We start from the raw sequence: 21,706 nt of genomic DNA on the forward strand, positions 1-21,706 counted from the left end.
AGGCAGCACCTCCCAAAGAGCAAACGCTGCTCTCCCTTCCCTGACTTTGGCTTTTCTCCTGCTCTCCCACCACCGGCTCACCATGGCACAGTGCTGGGCCACCACCATTTCACACTGCAGAAGAGCCAGGGTGGCCCAAGAAGGGAGGCAGAAGAGATGGAAGCGGCTCAGCCCCCTCCGTGCATGGCAGTCCTCACCTCCGCTGCCCAAGCAGGAGCAGCGGGATCGAGCCATAAAGGGCAGCTGAGGTCCAATTCTGTCTCCAATTTGGGGAAACTCCTCCGGTGGCAGTGGGGAGTCCGGCTGCATGGTTGGGGCTAGGTCCCCTTTGGAAGACAAAAAAGAGAAATGTTAGGAGAAAACAAGAAGGTGGGACGAGCAGAGACTTAGCAAGGGGGACGTTACAGCATTTGTTGCTCTTGTGCTGTAAGGCACAAACTCACATGCAAGGGGGAGGGAACGGCTCTTCCCACCCACCGCTGCTCATGGTGTCCTCCAAGAGTCCTGTCTTGGTTAGTGCCCGGCGCATCCACGGGTCAAACAGCAGCTGCGGCAGGGACATGTGGAGATTCCCACGCGGTCCCATGCAAAACAGCTCAGAGCTAACCACCCCAAATCCTTCACACTGTGGCCCAGCAAGGCCCAGGTGACACCGAGATGTTAAATACTCACCTCTGCCTCTGTTGGGAAGATGTAAACTCCGATTTGCAGCCCCAGCACCCTCTCAGTGCGTGATGAAGCCAACGAGCAGCCCACAGATCCCTTCTGATTTGTTACGGGAACAGGACTGAGCAAAGTGAACCTTTCAAAAGGATGATAAACAATTCACCCGACGCTGGGATATATATCAAACAGTTCCTGTGAGCCACGAGGCTGGTCCAGACTCTACGGCTCTGGTACGAAGGGTGAGGGGTGGATCTGGCCGGAGAAATTACACGCAGCGTTGATGAGGGCAGGGGTCCGCGGGACCCCGCACGATTGCCCGTCCACGTGAGCATCTCCCCCATGTGCCAGCCCTCTCTTCTCATACCGTGTCGAGTCCAGCCTGAGTCAGACGCTGCCTAATCGAGGCAAATTCGATCCCGGTGCTGGCTGGCCATGGACAGGGGCTGCGAATGGCAGAGCCCCCGGGGCACGGAGAGCTGCGCCCAGCCGTGCGGGAGCAGACAGCGAGCTTCCCTTCCCTCCCTGCCCTCACCCAAATTGAATTTCCATTTCTGTTAGCCAGGCAATGGATTATAGCTCGGAGGGGTGCTGCCTGCTTCAATCCCTAATTTGGTGCATCAATCGTGTTTAAACCTACTTACCTGTAAGTCAGTCTTTGTTCCAGGCAGGCAGCCCTCGCCTCCTGCCAGCTGCTTCCCCCAGCTCCCCACCACAAATGGCAGGCACTGCTGCTTCCAGGGCTCTGGAAACCACAGCTTATCTCCCCGTTGGGCTGGCTTTGCACCCAGAGTCATTAGTGGCGATGAAAGGCCACGGTAGCTTTAGCACGTCGTCGCCAGGAGGGTTTGGACATGCGGCTCTGCAGAGGATGGGGCCAGCAACACCCTGCGGGGATCGACCCTGCTGCTGGGGTTCGTGCAGTGTCCAGCACCACTGAGCTGGAGCCTGGGGGACGCATCTGAGCACTGCCCATTAAAAATAGCCCTTCTCTGGGGGCTGAAAGCATGCTCTGGGTGTTCTCTGTGCACCTTTAGCTCCTTTCTGCCAGGGGGTTTGGCAGGCTCTGCCTGGAGCAGGGCAGCGGGATGTGCAGGGACTCCTGAGCCTGGGATTCAGCACAGGATGCTCCCATGGTGGTGCCAGCACCGCCATGCCGGCATTAGCGCCGGCAAGAGCTCACAGGTGAGTAGAAAGTCACTGTCTCTGCTCTGCCTTCGAGGAAAGGGGCCAGACCCCCGGCTCCTGTCCCGTAGCCCTCTCGCTGCTCCTCCTGGTGCTCCTGCTGGCAGCCAGCCCACAGGAAGCCACTCTGTGCCAGCCCCGAGCAGTCAGAGGTGGCATTTCTACATGTCATTGAAGTCTTAAAATAAACACCCGGAGCAATGAGTGGAAAGCTAGATCCTTGCTCCTCGCCTGGATTTATGAGCAATGACTGGGGAGAAACTGAAGGGGGGAGAGAGATACATAATTTTTTTCCCTTTAAATAAATTCTCGCTGCTTATCTGCAAAGCTCAGCTGTTTTCAAGCTGACCTGCCCGTTATGCTGTTCCACCGCAAATTCCTTCTGTACAGGAAAGCTCAGGAGCTCCACTTGAACACGCCAGAAACCTGGGGTTCCATCTCTAATAGATGGAGGCAGAACTCGTTAGCTGAGGACTCCCTGTCACCCCCCCAGTGAGGACCGTTTGTCTCCCTGCCACGCTGGCAGCTCAGCTTCTTTCCCCTTACGAGGAAGAAACAAAGCCAAGGGAGAAGTGGGTGAATCTGTGCTTGGAGGAGGTTAGAAACTGGGCAAGGCAAAAATCTGTTCTCAGGGGCTTCTGGAACACAGCCAGACGACTACCCAAGGAGCCAGGGCTGGAGGACAAGGGACGTCCATCTGACGCCTTCAGACAAGGACCTCAAAGCACAGCACGTCCAGGAATGAGCCCAGGAACCTCAGGAAGAGGGAAAGATGCTGCCTCCTCCTTCAGGATTGGTTGAGCGGTGGAAGTGCAGACCCAGCCCGGGGCACGGCACAGTTTGGTTCACATCTCCTGCGAGCACTGTCCAGGTGGGAGCCTTCCCAGGCGGCTCTAATCACCTCCCGCCCGTTAAGCTAACTGCCATGTGCTTCTAAAGGTGACAGTGGCAGCAGGAGCACTGGTGTGGGGCCGGGCTGTGCACGGGGGTCACTGCTCCCATGGGGCGCAGGATGGGGCCGAGGGATGTGCTGGTCTGGAGGAGCTCAGCTCTCGGGCTTTGTGCTTTGGCCATTTGCTTGACAAAGCTGAATGAGAGACACAAAAGCTCTAATTAGCAGGTCACTCGACAAGGAGAGATGCTCCCGATCAATTGTCGCGTTCCTGGGTTAATGGCTGTGTCTTAGGACAGTAAAACCTCATCAAATTTAACATAAAGACGCACACATTGATGATTCATTAAAACACTCGGGCACTGAGCTGAATCTATTTCCTCTCTTGACACAGGCTGGGAAACGTGGATCTGCCCCCGTGACATTGCTGCAAGGACCAGGAGTGAAACCCAAACCCCAGAGGGGAGCGGAGGGGACTCCGCGCAGGTGGCATCTGAGAGCATCGCTCGTCACGTGAGCTGGCATGAATAAAACAACACCACAAACTCCAAGACTAAAGCAAGGCAGTGTGTGTGTGTATCAAAGAGCTTGAGGCTGTTCATTATAATTCCAATTAACGTAGAAATCTTAATAACTGCAAGAGAATGCATCAGGCTTTAAACAAATTAGAAGAGGGAGGGCGAGGGACAAAAGGTATCTTTAAACTGGAGCCAAAGTCCCAGCTGCTACAAAAGCAAAGAAATAACAAATATTTAATGTCTACAAAGCTCCAGGCAGGCAGGACCTTCGATGGGAGGCAAACCAGGGTGGGAGCAGAGCTGGGCTTTGCATGTGGATCCTTATTTTTGCTTAAACGCTGTGCTGGATTTGGAAGGGCCAGAAATAAATCACACAAAGGAGAGAAGAGAAGAGGAAGAGAAGAGGAAGAGAAGAGGAAGAAAAAAGGAAGAGAAAAAGAGAAGAAAAGAAAGGAAGAGAAATGGAAGAGAAAAAGAGAAGAGAAAGGAGGAGAAAAGAGAAGACTTGAGTTTAATTTCTGTCTGTTTGGGGGAAATCAGTGATTTTTCTGGCATTTAGCTTTGCAGGGAAAATATTTCAAACACTGTCAATGTTACTTAATGCCTGGGAGCTCAGGGCCCTCACGATCAGGGCTCCTTTGCACTAACTGCATCGTTAGAAAGCAGGAGAGCACATCTCAAAGCCTGCAGCATCTCCCATTTGCCTTCCTATTCCTGAGATACTCAACCTCATGGGATAATTATGTAAATAATCAGTGGAGGGTGGATATTCTCTCCTTGTCCCACCCCAGAGTAAGGCCATTTGAAAAGAGGAGCACATTCCAGGTGTGCTAAACTCTGTACTGCACCAATGCGAAGCTCCCAGGAGGAAAACGCAGGCAGATGGGGACCTTCACCCACACTTGGGTCACCACGTCCTCAGCAGCTGTGGGAGTGGAGACCTGGGGCAGCACTGCTGGACTCTTGTTTCTCCTAAGTGCTCTCAGGGGTGAAATCCAGGTAATGCTGGCACCTCAAAGCCCCCAGGGTGAGGGGGCCATTCCCTGGTGCTGCTGGATGGGGGAGAAGTGCAGCCTGGAGCTGCCAGGGCACGAGGCTGAGAAGGGCTGAATTCAGTTTCCGTAACAATTAGTAAACAAAAATGTATTTTTCCACCTGGAAAAGTAAATGGAGTCCCCAAGGTGTCTTCCATAGGCAATACATCCCTGTGGGGTATTTTTGAGAAGGACAGGAGAAGGGGTTCGCACTCTCCAGCATTAGGTACTCTTCCTCGCTGCAGTCCCCATCGGCTGCCTCCTCCAGCCATCACAGCTGAGTCCATGCATGCTCCCCACGTCCTCCGAGACACTCTGATAAATGATAAGGCACGATGCTCATAATGTGCTGTTTGTTCTAATTTTCTTCCCTGATTTCTCTGAGTATCAACAAGCTGGGGTGACCCTGATCTGGTTCGGACCCTTTCTGTCCCCAGCTGGTGGAAGCCTGTGGGGCTGTCTCCACTGCTGGGATGTGCAGAAAAGACTATGTGAGATGCCAGGACCCCAGTTCAGCATTGCCAGGCTGGCTCTACCCTGCTAAAATAAACTCTTGCAGTATTTTCCTGGAGGTGTGATCGTGATTACATGTAAAACTATTACTAACAGGTTAAAAAACGGATGGAGGCTGAGAGGGGAGGAGAACAACCATCTCCCACACTGTATCCCGCTGAGCTATCAGGCTGGCTTGCTGGAGCAGAAAGCACCGTTGCCACCACCTAAACCACAGGAAAGACATGTCCTCTCCTGGGACCCTGCCTCTGGACCTGCTCTGACACCCACGAGAGCTCCAGCAAACGACACCGCAGTTGGCTCGGAGAGGTTTGTTTTAAACCCAGCAGTGACTAAAGGACCACGGGGCTCCGGGTCACTCGACTCGGCTCAGCTTTTGGCAGCATCTCATGCAAACGTGTCCCCGGGGAGGCCAGCCTCCAACAATAAACACACACAGACATGGCTCCGCGGGCTTCGTGCCATCGGCAGGGTCCCTGGGAGGGAACGTGCAGCTGAACGAGTCCCCGTGGTGCAGCCTGGACCTCAGCACAGGCTGAGCAGCACATCGCAACTGGGCTGGGAGGAGCAGAGGGGTCCCCAAGGTGTGCTTGGACCAGTTGACCTGCAAGCCATGGACCTGCCTGGTTAGTCAGAGGAGCAAATAGAAAACGGGGATGCGCACAGTGATCCCTCCACCTGCACCCAGCAGAACGTGGTCAGGGAGCAGCACCAGGACTCTGTGTCCATCAGGCATCCCAGCTGACCCTGGGATTTGATCCCCCTCTCCCAGTTTGGCCACTTTTCCAGCGATAAGTGATCCCAGCCTGGGGGGCACATGGGAGGCTGTGGCTGGGGTTGCTCCAGGGGCTGTCCCAGAGCTTCTGCCCTGCAGAGCTGGGTGAGAGGGACCATGGGCAGGGCAGAGCATGTCCACACGGGGCTCAGCAAAAGCACCTTGTGAGTAAACAGCCCTTTCCAGCCACTAAGGAAGATTTAAGAGCGAATAACATCAGCCCAGTCAAATTCAATTGCTATTGATAATGTCCATGTGCAATTAGAGCCAATTAAGGGGAGGCAGCGAATGACAAGTGTTTGGCCAGGAGGTGGGGGGGGTCAATACAACAATCCAATTTCCCAACAACCAAATGCAATTAAAGAGTATCTCTTACCCAGCTTGCCCAGGAGGGCCAGCACATAAATGGGCGACGCCAGGTGCACGGGTGCCGTCCTGCCCAGCATGCAGACCTCCGGGACCAAACCCTGCCCCTGCCCCAGCTTCAAGCTGCGGGAAGTGGCATCCATGTATTTCACCATGATTGCAGTGTTCCTGGTCATCTTGGTGGTAGCCCTGCAGGGCTCGGTGCCACGCGGGAGTGATTTTCCGTACAAGGTGCCCCTCGATCCCCAGGGGCTGCTCGAGCTCTCCTGGAACGTCAGCTATCCCGAGCAAGCCGTGCATTTCCAGCTCCTCGTCAGGGACCTGCAGTTCGGGCTCCTCTTCGGGATGTCGGACAGGGGTGAGTTCGAGAATGCAGACCTGGCTGTGCTCTGGAGCGACGGGCACAATTCCTATTTCGGGGTGAGTCGCTTGTGTGTTTGCATGGCTGCTTTTGGGGTTGCTTCCCTGCGGGTGGACCTGGCTCGTGGTTCGAAAGAGCCAGGCTGGTCCAGGGCACAGCGCACGCTGGACCACTGCCACTGGTGGAAGGGGTCCGAAAGGACTTGGGGGCTTCTATCCCAGAGGGACCCACAGATCAGGTCTACACTATGGGTTTGGTATAGGATCTTAAACCCGAAGAGAAAAGAATAAATAGAGCAGCACATCAGAAAGGCTGAGTGGAAGCAGAACCCGGGTGTCTCCGCTGTGCTCAGCCGCAAAGAGCTCCAACAGGTGGTTGCACAGACCAGCTCACACTCACACGCACGCACACACACGTGCAGGATGCATTAACACCTCGGTTCGCTTGTGCGCTGCCATCAGTCACATTAAAAATTAACCACAGCTCCCGTTAACGACTTTGAGACAGTGCAAAAGGTGTCAGCCAGAAAGGCTGCTCCTGCCCGCACCAGTAACCTGCCCTGGCAGGGATGGAGAGGATGCAGGAGAACCCAGCCCGACGGCCGCCTGCCAGTGGCACCGTGGTATCAGGCGTTAAACACACAAACATATTTGGATGATACATAAATGCCCGGTAGTACCAGATGCGGTGGAGGGGGGGACACTAATTTCTAATTTTGCTGTTTGACATCGCTACTGCAGCTCGCTGCCCTTCCTGACACAGTCCGTGTGTCCAGGTTCTTGCTGGGTTTGTGTTTCAGTGCCAGTACCCCCCTGCTCTCCGGCAGCCACCCAGCCCCAGCCCACCACATTAGGCTTCTTTGCACTCGGCTGCAGAAAGCAATTCGCGTTTTTCCCTGTGTGAGGCTTTCCAGTAAGTTAAATTTTACCTCTCCGTTTACTTCAAATTAACCAGAAAAATACCTTCTTTCGCAATCAGCCGCAATACGATCTGCAGTGTAATGAAAGGATGAAAAGGAGGGGTTATTATCTGTACCGTTCTCCTGCTAATTACCCGCCATTCAGGATGTGTGGCGGCCCGAATGCTACAGTATTTCACAGCATCATGTTAAAAAAACATAAAGGATTGTTTCTAATCTGCCTTCATGTGCTCACTGAAAGACAAACCACCGGGCAGCATTTGGGCTTTCTCTTTCTGTTGGTGCTGAACAGCATCCTGCGAGGAGATTTCTATAAATCTCTCCAGTCCTGGTTTTTCTCTCTCCCAGCAGCCTTTCTTCTGGATAAGTATGTCAGCTCTTAAAAAGATTCAAATTTGCTTAACCCCCCTATGTACTACAAGACTAATTTGCACACCATACTCCTATAAAAACAAATGTCATGCTAGCTTCATGTAGCTGATTTCACTCTCTCCCTCTGAGGACAACATGTTCTCGAAATATCACTCTATACTTCTGACTGAAATTATGCCAAGATCCTTTATTCTTTTTCTGCTGTTTTTTTTCCCCCCAACATAAGAGAACCGATGCCACTTGTGTACGTACAGCTCAGGTGCCTTTTCTCAGTAAATAAAAGATATCACCCGGAGTTGTAAAAGATCAAGACAACAATGCTGTTCAAATTCAAATTATTGCAGGATTTTATACTCCAAACCTTCAAATCCAAATTATTGCAGGATTTTATACTCCAAACCTTCAAATCCTTAAGCACAGGAGTAACTTACTGCTTGGCTTCTCGTTGTGGCTTTGTCACCCTTGAAAACAGTGAGCAGTTTTTGGGTGGCCTTGCTAGGCTGCCAAAACAATCTGTTCACAATAAATTAAGGATTTTGAACAAGGATAGTGATTTCTAGGGCTGACGCTACAGCCCAGCAAAGGTCTGATCTTAAATTGGGAGCAGCTGGTTTCTGGCAAGGGTCTTGGAAAGCACATCACCCCCCGCCCCAGAAGGTCGCCCCCAGCCAAATACACCCAAAGCACAGCACAGACCGATGTAACGCCTTCATGCATCCCTGCGGGCTTTCGTCCCCCCGTGCCCTTTTCCTGGGGCATGGGGCAACCAAAACACAGGCTCCCTCCACCTCTGGGATGCAGAGGGTGAACTAACTGAAGGGCAAACAGGACCTCACGACTGGTGGTACTGCTGGAAGTCACCGCCGTGGGCTCCTCGGGCTGCGCGGGGCCAGCGGAGCCTCCCAGCTTAGCGGGATGCTCTTCCTCCCGCAGGATGCCTGGAGCGATGCCGAGGGGCAGCTCCACATGGACTCACAGCAGGACTACCACCTCCTCGGGGCTCGCAGGGCTCCTGAGGGGCTCTACCTACTCTTCAGAAGAGCCTTCAGCACCTGTGACCCAAAGGACTACCTTATAGAGGTACGGCATCACCCTCACCCTGCTGTAGCACCCCCCAGCCCCGTCCCAGCCCTGGGACAGAGCTCCAAACCCCCACCTGCATGGTTATACCTGACCAGTGTTTTGTTTCGGGGGCAGCATCAGGAGTTTGAGCTGTCTAAGGCAGAAAGGAAGTGTGCTACAGGCGCCAGTCCTGGGACATGAGTAATGTTTGGCACGATCTATTTACAACCCCTTATAAACCTCTACAAAGTGTAGATTTTAGCTCGTTTGCATCATCCGCTCCTGTTAAGCATGTGTTAGGTCTATATAAATACCCTCCTGCATCACTCCGGTTTGCAGTCTGGAGCCAACTGTTTGGAGTGTTACAAAGAGGTGTTGGTGTTGTTCAACAGGAGGCAAAGAGGAGGGTTGTGGCAGGAGCCGGAGCAAAGGGATGGCAAACAGAGCTGCTGCGGTGTGGTTTGGTGAAGCCTCTCTGGGTCTATGTTCACCACCCCCCCGTGAGATGGGCTTTGGGGGAAACCTTCCCAATGGGGATGTCAAAGAGCTTTGGGGTCTCAGCGACAGACCCCAGGTGAGGGCAGGAATCGGCACAAGGCTCATTTCAGATGAAAGCCTTTGGTGGACAGGATATTTTAAAGTGAACGAGGGCACAGAACATCCTTGAGTCTTTGTTGCTGGTTTTCAAAATCTTGTCTTGTGGTGAGAAACATCTACTGTCTGCCAAAACACAGAGAGCCCTGGAGGAAAAAAATCTGCGTGCAAACCAGGAAAAGAGTTGCAGGTCTTTATGCCCTGATACTTTAAGCAAAAACTATTCTCTTTTTCTGTTCTTCCTTGTCTCCTGTCCAGAGCTCACTGGGTTCAGCAGCACCTTCCTTGCTTGCAGTAGACTTTCAGCAGAGCTTCTCACAGTACCCACCACACAACAGCAGCTGGCAGAAAGGGAGGATTTCAGGAGAAGTTTTGTTTCTGCTGTTCCTCTCCAGTCTGCTGCCGCCGGTCATTGCTGCGGCTGGGCTGCAGGGTGGGACGAGCCCTGAACCAATGTGGTTGTCCCAGCCTGGAGCTCAGGAGGGACAAGGGGCTCTGAAAGAGCAGAGAGGAGATGCTACCCTTACAGACCTGATATTATCTAGGGGAAACTTTTCAGACTCTCCCAACTGGCAGGGAACTTTCTGTGATCACAGCAGTCAAAGAAATGCCTTGAAATCTACATTCTTTCTGGGACAGCACAGCAAAGTGAGCTACTGGTGAAGTTAGCATGGCTTCCCATCTAAGGATGAGCCAAAACGCCTATTCCTGGATTCATGCCCCCAATACTGGTGCTAATAGTCCATGCAGTTCACTTTTCTGCATGAAAAACTACCTGCTATACTTTGCTCTCACTTCAGGATGGCACCGTGCACCTTATCTATGGGATCCTGGAAAACCCGGTCCGTTCCCTCCAAGCCATCAACATCTCTGGCATCCACAGGGGACTACAGAGGGTGCAGCTGCTAAAGCCCAACATCACCGTCCCCGAACTGCCCAGCGACATGAAGACCATGGAGATAACGGCCCCCAACGTTGTCATTCCGAGCCAGGAGACAACCTACTGGTGTTACATGGCAGAGCTCCCAGACGGCTTCCCCAAACATCACATTATCATGGTAAGAGGCAGCAGAAGAGGGCTGCTTTCCCTGGTGCAGATCAGCAATCACATTCACATTCAGCCACTCTGCAAAGTCCATCTCTTCCCTGCTCTTCCACAGAGAGGCTTTCAGCCCAATACTTCTACCCCAGCATGGTAGCAAAACTTCTCCCAGAGCCATCCCATCAGCCAGTAGCATCCTCCTGTCTCCTAGAGAACCCAAACCCAGAAGTTTCTCAGCAGGAGGTGGTAGGTTGGTGACTTTCCACTTGGCACGATGAGCAGGTACCAGGGCAGGCTCAAAGGCAGAGCTGCAGCCATCAAGGACAGACCCGTGGCAGGATTACGGCACACAGCGAGCCACGAGGAATATATGGGAAACAAAGGAACGGGGCTGGTGAGAGCAGGGCAGAGCAAGCCAGGGTATGAACAGGGTATTATAAAAGATTAGGCATACTTAAAAAAAAAAAAGGGGTTTCAGACATAAATGCAACTTGCGTGCATTGCCCAGACACGTTGCATGTGCTGGGGTCACCTCTCCCGAAGGAGGGGCAGAAACCCACAGGTACTGGGAAAAGGCAGTCGTAACACCAGTCTGACCGTCCATCACGAGGTGCTGGGAGAGCAGCGCCCCGGCAGGCGTGGAGGCGGCTCGGCAGATGACCTGGCACATCCAGAGTCAAAACCGCACGGCGGGGAGAGGGAAAACCTGACACAGGAGCCGAAGCGAGAGCTTAGTGATTTATAGGGGAGAGACAGCGTTGCAAAGGAGGACTCAGAAGGAGGATTTTCTCTCCGACAGATGGTGTGAAATGAATCATCTGTGTGTAAGTAAAAAGTGCGTAACTCCTGATACCTTCCCGCTGCTGCAGATCGTTTCTACAGCTGGCGCTTTTAGCCAGAGCCGTTCCTCAGGCTTGTTTGAAGTCACTCTTTCTACCCCAAATCCCCCTCCTCGTGCCCCAAGCAGCTGTTGGCTAGAAACGAAACCCAATAGCTGCAGGCAGAGCTACCGTAATGTGGCCAGGACCCTCTTTAGGAAAAAAAATGTCCCCAGGGTCACCTCAACCCTGCAAAACTGGCAAAGGACTCAGCCGTCACAAAGCAGACCAAGCTCTTCTGCTGACCCGGTCCATCTGTTGCTGGAGAAGGGATGAGATGGTTCTCTATGGGTTCTGGTGGACTCTGGGTTGGTCCCAAAGCCAATCAAGAGCTCTTGGCCCTTGGTGCCTCGTGCCCAGAGCAAAATTCCCTCCCTACCATGCTGCAGAAACTGTCTTCCACCCAATAATGGATAGCAGACATACCTGCCTTGGGCTTCTTCTGGAGCCTGTGCAGTCAGCAGCCCCCAGGGATGGGCTCTCAGCAAACTGTCTTAACGTGTTCTCCTTCTTGGATGCTGCTTTGTAGTACGAGCCAGTGATCACGGCAGGCAATGAGGCCCTGGTCCACCACATGGAAGTCTTCCAGTGTGCTGCTGAGTTCGACAGCTTCCCCCATTACAACGGGCCCTGTGACTCCAAGATGAAGCCAGACCGGCTCAACTACTGCAAGCATGTGCTTGCAGCGTGGGCCATGGGAGCGCAGGTGGGTGCAAGATGGGACCTGCCACCCTGGGTGAAAGCTTTGCTCCTGGGTGCTTTCCTCCTGCCTCCCAACCCTTCCCAATCCCATTTGGGGATTTTCCTGTGTGGGCTGCCCTGACCCATTTCTGCTGGAATTTGGGTTCAGTCCTGCCAGACATCCCCATACTTTCTCTATATGCGTCTGAGTTTCCACCTCACTCCAGCCCACCTCCTCAGCACCATGACTTGGTGTGATGCCCCTACTCTGTGGCTATGCCATTGCATGTGCATGCTGGCATGTGAGAAGCCTTTGGCAGCAAGACCAGCTCACCAAGCACAACCAAGAGCACAAGTCATGTCCCTCAGCCCACGGTGGGGGTCACGACTATGCCCAGACATTTCCCTTTGCCTTTTCTGCCTTGTCCCCAGGAAAGACACCCACTGCTCCCCTAACACCCTCCCTCTGCTTCCAGGCTTTCTACTACCCTGAAGAAGCAGGTCTTGCTTTCGGTGGCCTGGGCTCCTCCAGATACTTGCGCCTCGAGATTCATTACCACAATCCCTTGGTGTTCAAAGGTGGGTGGGCACATGGCGATGCCCAACGCATCCCCAGTAAGACAGTGGCAGGAAAACTGGGTAAATGCCAGGCATGGCCATCCTGCTGGGGAGGGCTCTTTCAGAAGAAAACTTGGCCAAAAGCACAGACCAGTTTGCAACTTTCTGGAAACCTGATGGTCCAGGTCTGTCCTAGCAGGAGGAATATGTTAAATCCACACTGTGCTGCTGCCTTTCTGGTTTCAGCAAAGTCATCCTCACTGGAGGCTGGACCCTGTCCTCATGCATGCCCCGTGGTGGGGAGGAATGCTTGGGGAAGGCTTAGCCCTGCAGAAAGCTGCCCACACACATTATTCCTGCAGGACAACGATCCATGGCAACACCATTATATAGCTGGGCTGTCACAGGGTGTCCCCCCAATTCCTGTGCAAGGTGGTGGTGGTGGGTCTGAGCTCGGAGCCAAGAGCAACAGCAGTGCCGAAGTCACCAGAGAGACAGCACCAGCCTGGCTGAGGATGGGGAAATCTAGATGTTGTTTTAATGGTACTCCTGCTTTGATAACATTGTCAGGAGACACATTAAAAAAAAAAGGATACCAAACAACCCAGTTTCTTCATTTACATAAAAACAAGTAGCTTCTTGACTAACCAAGTATATTTTTAGGAGACCAGAGCATATGTACTGTAGATCAATCATAGCACATTCAGCAACTCGAGAAGAAACACGTCTATAAATACGGAGCTCATGTCTTTCATAATTTATCTGCTTTTGCGTGTTGACCAATAGTGTCTCCCCTGTTATTCTTATCCCTGGGTGGGCTCCAGCCCAGAGACAGGGGGTTCAAAGCCAACCTGAGCCCCCCCGACCTACCGAACCTGCCCTTTGCCTTTGCTCCCAAAGCTGGGTGGCAAACGGGAGCCAGAGCTTGGCTTTACATCTCAGCAGAACTTGAGAACCCTGTGGTCAGCACATGCCAGGGCACATCATGGGCACAGGGTCTTCTTTAGTTCCCACCAGCTGTGTTTGGGTGCTGGGGTTGGGTTAAACGGAGCAATCTCAAATGCAAGAAAGACCAGAAGCTTTCCAAATGCAAGGGATACTTACTCCATAGGCATTTCTCCTCCTGCCAGGCCCCCAATAACAGCACAGCCTTAGTTAGTTCTTTGGATGCATCTGTTAAAGAATATGCAATGAGACATATTTTTGAGGGAGTTCTCCAAAGCACCCTTCTGCTTTGAGCTCTCCAAAAGTGCTCCTTACCTCTCTTGGGAATTATTCACCCTCAGGCTGGTGATCTCTCTAAGGGACCAGGCACATGTCTGGGGCCACTCAGCAAAGACTCACATGAAAATACTGAAGATTTAAAACCAATAAGAACTGCATGCATGAAGAGAGCTGTGAGCGAGAGGCTGGTGCACATCTCCCCGCTGCAGCACAGCATCCTTTTTCACTCTTGACCTTGTCCTGGCAGCTGTCACTTCTCCCGCAGTGACTTGCAGCCTCGTCCTCTCGCCCACCAGGTCGTCGTGACTCCTCGGGGATCCGCCTCTACTACACGGCCACCCTGCGACGCTACGATGCCGGGATCATGGAGCTGGGCTTGGTCTACACGCCGGTGATGGCCATTCCCCCGGGTGAGGACGCCTTCGTCCTCACGGGCTATTGCACTGACAAGTGCACCCAGCTGGTGAGTGCCCATCCCCTCCGCCCCGGCTTCACCTCAGAGAAGAGAGGTTGCAAATGGCTTTTCCAAGGCAGTAGTGATACGGCACCAAGCTCCGGGTTCCCAATTCCCAGTTTTAAACTCCCCAAACCACTTACCATGAGGTTGTGCTGGAAAGAAAAAATTCTGCTGTGTACAACAAAGAGCAGGCAGCTGGTTGGGATGCGCTGAATCCTCCTCAAAGCAGCTCTCCTGGGGAGCCATCTGCTCCAGCTCCCCGGGTACCATTCCCATAAAACTTATTGCCAAGCTGGCCGTGCCCTGGCGGTGCTTCCCCTACCGAAGATGGGAAGACTGGCCTCAGCTTCCAAGGAGCTCGCCAAGAGCTCTCTAAATTATGGTTTCAAAATGCCCGCCTTGCTCTTAGGGAAGATTCAGTGGATGTTTTTGTAGGACCTACCCAAAAGGAATCATTTGCACCACTGCTAACGAACGCAAGGAAGCCAGCAGCATCCGGCTCAGCTGCTCCTGGTAACTTCAGGCATGGCAGCGCATACGTGGGATTTGGCAGCAGCCCGAGCATCCATCCCTCTGCGGGGAGCTCAATTCTGCGCTGCCCCAAGGGCACAGCGGTGCCCTAAACCCCCGTGTGAGAGCCAGCGCAGGGACAGCTGGTCCCGCACACACAGCCAGGGGATGCGCAGGTGGGGAGAGGGATGGAGTCGGGCACGGGGGGCTTGAGCCGTCCTTCCCCCAGGCTCTGCCCGCTGCCGGCATCCGCATCTTCGCCTCCCAGCTCCACACTCACCTGGCTGGAAGAAAAGTGGTGACAGTGCTGTCCCGGGACGGGAGAGAGCGGCAGGTCGTGAACGCAGATGGTCACTACAGCCCCCACTTCCAGGTACGGGGGTCTGCAGGGGCAGCGGGGGGTCCCGGCTGGACGTCACCCATGGGGCTGCAGCACATGGCCTTGCTCTGATGTGGCCCCTTTCCTCCTCTCCCAGGAGATCCGTATGCTGAAGGAGATGGTGGCAGTTTTTCCAGTGAGTATCTCCAAAAACCCATGGCAGCTTCCAAACAGCACGAGACCTCCCCCTGACCCCTCAGCCTTGAGACCCCGACTCCTTCACTCCACCCCATCCCCTCCACCACCCGCAGCCATGTCCTGCGGGACCCACCGGCAGCCCCTGCCCACGCACGGGCACTGCTGCCACCCGAGACCTCCCGGGGGGCTGCAGGAGGACACATTCCCCATGGTCCTCAGGTCATGTCTGCCACCCTGCACGGACACCCTGGAGACACCAGGGACCTGTCTCATATGGCACAAAACTGGTGTGTGGGCAACCGAACTGTGCCGGCAGCTAAATTAAGCACCTAATTTAGCCGGGCTTCCTCTAGCAGAGGGAGGCTGCTCAGCGGGTGGGGGTGAACCACGCACGCATTGGAGGTGCCCCCTCCCTCCTCGCTTGGGAGAAGGAGAGGAAGAGATTCGGCAGCAAATGTGGTGGGAGTGGGTGGTAAAACAGAGGCTGAGTGTGCCCAGGGGCTGTACGGGTGCGGAAGGACTCTGGTGCAAAGCGGAGGCACCTACAGGAGCCAGCAAGACCCAGGAGGCTGCCCAAAAGCCTCAGCACCTATTGAAACCTACCCAGGGCTGTGCTCCAATGTGTCACTACGGGCCCTGGCACCAACCGTGGTGGGGACACAGTTGTGCCATCCAGTTGGGTACAGGTTTGGCGATTCAAAACGTTGCCCAAGGGTATGTTTTTTAGGTGCTTCAGCCCTGCAGAAATTCTTAAAAAGTGAGAACAGCAGGAAACACCGTCCCTGGGATACAGCCCGTGAGAATTTCTCCAGGGGACGCAAGTTTAGCAGGTGCCCCTGCGGCACCGCGGCCGGTGCGGGCGGGGAAACAGGCTGCCCGCAGGCTGGCACTGCTACCGCCACGTTACAGGCTCCCTGATCCCCAAATTTACTGATCGGAGAGGGGAAGTTCTGCACTCTCACACCTACATGTGTCTGTATTTGAACTCCCCCAGGGCGACGAACTCATCACAACCTGCACATACAACACGGAGGACCGGAGCCAAGCCACCGTGGTGAGCATGGGGGTATGGGGCCAGCCTGGGTTTGCACCCCAGGGCTGGGGGCACCCCTAAAGTGGGCACCTGCATGAAGCCAGGCTGAATCACAGCCAGAAACCAGAGGGAGGGTGGTAAAGACATGAGCCCCCAAGGCTCTGCTGCCTGCAGCAGGACGTTAAGGTGCTAATTGAGAAGTTGCATGTGTCACTCTAATTCCCATCACAAACCGTTCCACCGGGGATTAATTGTAATTAAAGAGAAGTGGCGCTTTTTGACAGCGCATGTTATTTTCTTACACAGGCAGCAAAAAAAGAGCCTGTCAGAGGTACCATCAACAGGGACCCAGCTAAATATAGCAGAGGGATTATAGGAAATCTGCATTTTAATGTAAACCACACGATCTAGCCTGAAAGTCTGTCCTTGTATAAAGGGTGGATGGGCAGATGAGCAGAGTGTGGCTGAAGGGCTGCATATATATACATGTGTGTGTGTGCACATGTGCGTGTGCATGTATGCACATGTAGGTGTGAGCCTCGTGCCTTTGCAGCCCCTCTGCCCTCCTTGCTGCCTCTGCATCCCCAGCACGGCAGAGCCGGACCCCGCTACCAGCACCTTTGTGTCTGTGCCGCAGGGCGGGTTCGGCATCTTGGAGGAGATGTGCGTGAACTACGTGCACTACTACCCCCAGACGCAGCTGGAGCTGTGCAAAAGCGCTGTGGATCCGGGCTACCTGCACCGATACTTCAACCTGGTGAACAGGTAGAGAGTCCCTGCACAGCGATGCTGGGGAGAGGGACCGTGGCAGAGCCCTTTGCTTGGAGCACTGGAAAAAAGTTTAAAAAGTGGGGTTTGGGGCCTGGGCTGTGCTGTAGGTGTGCAGGGGCACTCAGGCAGTGTAGGGTCCAAGGTCCAGGCCCTTCCCTGCACTCAGAGCTGCAAGTCCGGCTCGCCCCAGATCTTCCCCTGCTTGCTGGGAAGCACAGCTCAGTGCTTATGTGCAAAATACCTCCTGTAACCCAAAGCAGACACCAGGTACCTCTGCCAGAGAAGCAGGCTGCAGCTCAATCACCCACGATGAGAGGGGTGAGATGCTGACCTTGCACAGGGTGTCCTACTCCCGGGCAGTCCAGCTGGCCCCAGATCTTCCCCCACAAGTACCGGCTGCGCCAGGCTCTCCCAGCTCCCAGCACCCACTTCAGAGCCATTCCAGGGCGAGCTTCAGGCAGGGAGGAATTAGAACATCCAGTGCTGAAAGGGGACAGCTCTGCTGCGTTTCAGTGTGGCATCTCTCCTGCCCCAGGTTTAACGATGAGGAGGTCTGCACGTGCCCGCAGGTCTCTGTCCCACAACAGTTTTCCTCCGTCCCCTGGAACACGTTCAACAGGGACGTGCTGAGATCCCTCTACGGCTTCGCTCCGATCTCGGTGCACTGCAACAAATCCTCAGCCGTCCGGTTCCCGGTAGGTACAGCTTCACAACCAAAGCTCCACAGCAAAACTCCCGGCCGGAGGTAAAAAGCAGCTCGGCAGAGCTGTGCTGCAGGGTCACCCCGATGAGCTGGGTCAGGTCCCCGGTGCTCAGGACGTGGCTGAACACAGCAGGCTCGGGGCAGGGAGCTGGAGCTGCCCGGGGAAGGCTGGAAGCAGCAGGACTCCCAGTCCAGCCCAGATTAAACCAACACGGCACAAGCCCGCTGTGGATGCGCTCGGCCGGATTCAATTAGGAGACACATTTGCATAAAGCGATTTGGAGGCGGCCTTTGCTGAGTGTTAAAGCAGGGCCAGCTCCCGAACAGAGAAGAAAGGTGAGGTGGTTTTCAGGATTTTGGCTCTCAGCAGAGTGAGCTCATTACGCACAGCATCTGCGCAGCTCCAAACACGGCGATCCAGCAAAACGTGGAAGATAAAGGAAGATGAAGGGCCGTGAGGTCTTGAAAGACAAACCAGCGATGATGGTCATGACAATTCTGGGGATGAAGATTTAAAAGCACTGATGGTCCCTATCACCATCAGTTCCGGACACCGTTTATCAGTGTAATAAACTTACACGATACGTTATCCACTGCAGCGCTGGAGAACACTGAGCTGGTTGCAGGGAAGACCATCAGCTTTCTTTCCCAGTAAATCCCCTTTAGCAAAGTCTACTCTGGAGGGCCAGAAACATTCCCAGTACCTCAGGACTGGAGACCCAGCACCTCTTGGCCACGCGGAGCCCTGCTGCAGGGACAGACGGGGCTCCGAAGTTTTGTTCAGCAGCAGAATTATCAATTAAGCCTCTTAATTATGGCCCAGGCAACTCTCTTGATTTCAGAGAAGTCTGGGCAGTGGCCGAGCAGAGACTCGAGCGGAGCAGATCTGATGCCGGCACAAAGTGGGTCACGAGCATCGCAGTGAGGGCGATGGAGCTGAGCTGCCCCTCCTGCTCTGCCAGGGTTTTCAGAGCGAGCCCGATTTTAAGACATCTCATTTATTGCACGCTGTTTCTGCCAAGAGAAAAGCACCAGCTTCTAATTAAGCTCGTGTTTTTGCAGTTCAGCGATCCCAAACCTGACGATTTTCTGGAAGGACTGAGTGCTGTTAATTACGGAGCAAAATCTCAGGGTAACACTTGTGAGCGGCTGCGGGGATATCGCTGTACCCAAGTCCCCTGCACCTGCAAGGGCTCGCAGTGAACTCCCCATGTTCAGATTTCCACTCAAAAGCACTGAAAACAACAGCTATGGAGACACTCCAAATGCCTTTGATCTACCCCAAAAGCAGGGTGCTGGCAAGGCACAAGGAGCCCTGGAGGAGGCGCACCCTAAACATGCCTAACTGCTCTCTTAAGCCATAAGGGTACAGGAAAATAGTCATTTCTCCAGCTGGTGGTCCCCTGCCATGCTGTCCCCTCTCTGGTCACTCCTGTGTGCTTTGTCCACCCCCCTCCACCTTTCCCCAGGGTTTTCCTGGTGCTGGCACAGGCTCTGGCCCGTTTTGCTTGACACGCTCCAAGGAATTGAATCTGAAAAGGCAAATTCAACTTTCATCTTCTTGCTGATGACTCACGGCTCTACCTCTCCTCTCCAGACCTCCCTCCTCCTGCTCACGCTGCGGCTCAGCCTCTCGCCGACGTTTCCGCATGAGCGCGCGGCCGGCAGCCAAAGCGTGGCATCACCGGAGCAGAGCTCAGCCCAGACTGAGCCCCGCTTCGCCCCCGCAGCCCCTGCCTGCATCTCACCCAGCCCCTAACCCGGACCAACACATCACAGCTGAGCTACATCAGCCCTGGGCACCCTCCGAACCTGGCAGATTGCTCCTTGCAGGGAGCATCCCCAAGACAAGGTGCCCCCACATATGCACGGAGCTGGGGGTTTTGTTCTGGCTGTGGTCACCTGGAGCCCTAATGGCTGTGACAGCCTTTCTCCAGCTCTGCCCCATGGCACCTCATCCAGGTTGTTCTGTCGTCCCGTTCCATAGCAGCTGCACATGAGCGTCCATGCTGGTGTGCTGCAGATGTTGCCTCCAACCAACCTTCTTCCGTGACCTGGTAGAGAGTGTTTTTCAGGTCTGGGCTGAGAGCATGAACACTCTGGTTTGAGTTGTCTCCACCTGATTTGGTGGGTAACGCTTTTTGGGGTGGAAACTCCCTAATTGCAGCGGGTTTGTGCAGCGCGGTGCACTGCAGACATCTGCGCTGTGGAGGAGATGCATAGGTGCATCTGCAATACAAATAATTAGTAATGTCTCATGACAAAACATCCTGGTTTGGGCTAAAACCAGTTCAAATACGAAAGATCCTTTCATTTTTATAAGTAGGAAGAAACACAGTCTCCAAGTACCCGAAACTCTGACTTGGGCTCATGGTGCCAAACTCTCTTGCAGGGCAAGTGGGAGAAGCAGCCGCTTCCCACCATCACGGAAAGGCTGCGGGAGCCCGTCCCTCGCTGCCCGCCCGCCCCAGCACCTCGGCCTGCCGCCCCCGTCCCCATCAACCTGGGCGAGCTCAGAAGGGAATGACCTGATGCCCAACAGGAAGCATGTCCAGGCAGGAGCATCCATGGGGAACATTGTCCCGTTGCTCTCCTGGCATCCCTGCCCACACAGTGATGCCCACCGGTGCCCTGGCCCCTGTCTCCGGGGGGGTTTAAGGCTCATGAACTAGAGTTCAGAAAGTACTCCGGAGATGGAAAGTGCTATATTTAGTGTGTTATTAGCAATCCTGGCTCTGAGTAATGCTGCTTTCCGCCCCCAGAATAATAACGTGGAGGTTTGCTATTGTGCCGAACCCAGCGCAGCCCAGGGAGGGGGGGAGAAGCCTGTTTTCCTGCAGGGAAACTGAGGCATGGAGCAAAGACCTGTGTGGGAGCAGCATACAAGCTTTCTCGGTGCCCCACGGTCCCGTCTAGCTTGGGTGGCTCTACAGGCGCTCTCCCATGCCGGGACCCACAGCAGGGAGGGAGGAAGGGAGGGAGGGAGGAAGGGATGCTGTGACACCCACTCGGCACTAGCCTCCCTGCTGCAGGGACTGCGGCTCCCCGCCACGCTCCTCCTCCCATGCCCCCACACCGGGGATTATTCGTCTTGACACCATCAAGACCAGCGGCCGGGAACAAACGATACCTCTGTGATGGGGTTCAGAAAGGGGGAGGGATGTGGGGAGGGAGACGGGAGAAAGGCAAACCTTTTCGCAGGAAAAATTGAGTCCATTAAATACCTAAATGTGAAAAAAAAAAAAAAAAAGAGAAAAAATGGCTTTTTGCTGTTGAGCTCCAAAGGGAAAATACTCAGGAGGAGCAGAGGAAAGGCCGGCGGTGCTGTGGGAGAGACCGTCCATCCCAGCCGGGCACCTGTCCCTCACTGCCCGGGGCGGTGGGATCCAAAAACCTGCCTTCCCAGCCACCTTGGCTTTAAGGGAAAATCTCAGGTCAGAGCTCTGCAGATGAGAAAGGCCTTTTTGAAGCAAAACATGATCTTCGGAGGCGCGCAGTGGATCCCTGGCTCGGCGGGGAGGGAGCGCGCTCGGTCCCTCATTTATCCCCAGGACAAACGGACAGGACCGCGGCCACCCCCTCCTCCACCCTTCACCTGGGCAGAATCGAGGAGTGTGATCACCTCCTGTTCGGAGAAAACTTCATCCCAGTCTTGTTTTTTAATGTTTCCAGCAAAACCAAAGCATTTGAGAGTTCCAATTCTTGCCCATAGCGCTTGTTGCACGGGGCTAAGGAATTGAAATCAGCTCTAAAGAGGGTATAGGCCAAGCAAACCTAGTTAAGGGAAATAAAGGGAAAAGCACACAGTGCAATTATTTCTTCAGGCAGGTGAAAGCTTCAGCAGAGATCAGACCCTCGCTGTGCTGCTGAAGATGGAGCCCAGCAAGGGGATCAGAGCAAGGGATGGTTATGGGGACAGGCTGGGAGCAGCTGCCCCTTCTCTTTAGCATTGGGGAGAAAGTCAACTGTATCCTGGGCTGCATCCAGAGCAGCGTGGGCAGCAGGTCGAGGGAGGGGATTCTGCCCCTCTGCTCTGCTCTGGTGAGACCCCCCCTGCAGTGCTGCGTTCAGCTCTGGG

General features: G+C 54.2%; 1 protein-coding gene across 1 annotated transcript; it reads left to right on the plus strand.

Moving 5' to 3' along the window:
• Positions 1 to 5,985: 5,985 nt before the first annotated feature.
• On the plus strand, positions 5,986 to 20,155 carry DBH (dopamine beta-hydroxylase). Its single transcript, XM_086625237.1, has 12 exons — positions 5,986 to 6,366; positions 8,532 to 8,678; positions 10,055 to 10,312; positions 11,704 to 11,880; positions 12,332 to 12,434; positions 13,934 to 14,100; positions 14,834 to 14,977; positions 15,081 to 15,119; positions 16,116 to 16,175; positions 16,792 to 16,919; positions 17,461 to 17,620; positions 20,021 to 20,155. Exons 1-12 carry the CDS (start codon positions 5,986 to 5,988, stop codon positions 20,153 to 20,155), a joined length of 1,899 nt encoding a protein of 632 aa, XP_086481363.1.
• The last annotated feature ends 1,551 nt before the right edge of the window (positions 20,156 to 21,706 follow it).

This window comes from Tauraco erythrolophus, chromosome 22 (genome assembly GCF_009769465.1).
Source record: "Tauraco erythrolophus isolate bTauEry1 chromosome 22, bTauEry1.pri, whole genome shotgun sequence".
Classification (NCBI taxonomy): Eukaryota; Metazoa; Chordata; class Aves; order Musophagiformes; family Musophagidae; genus Tauraco; species Tauraco erythrolophus.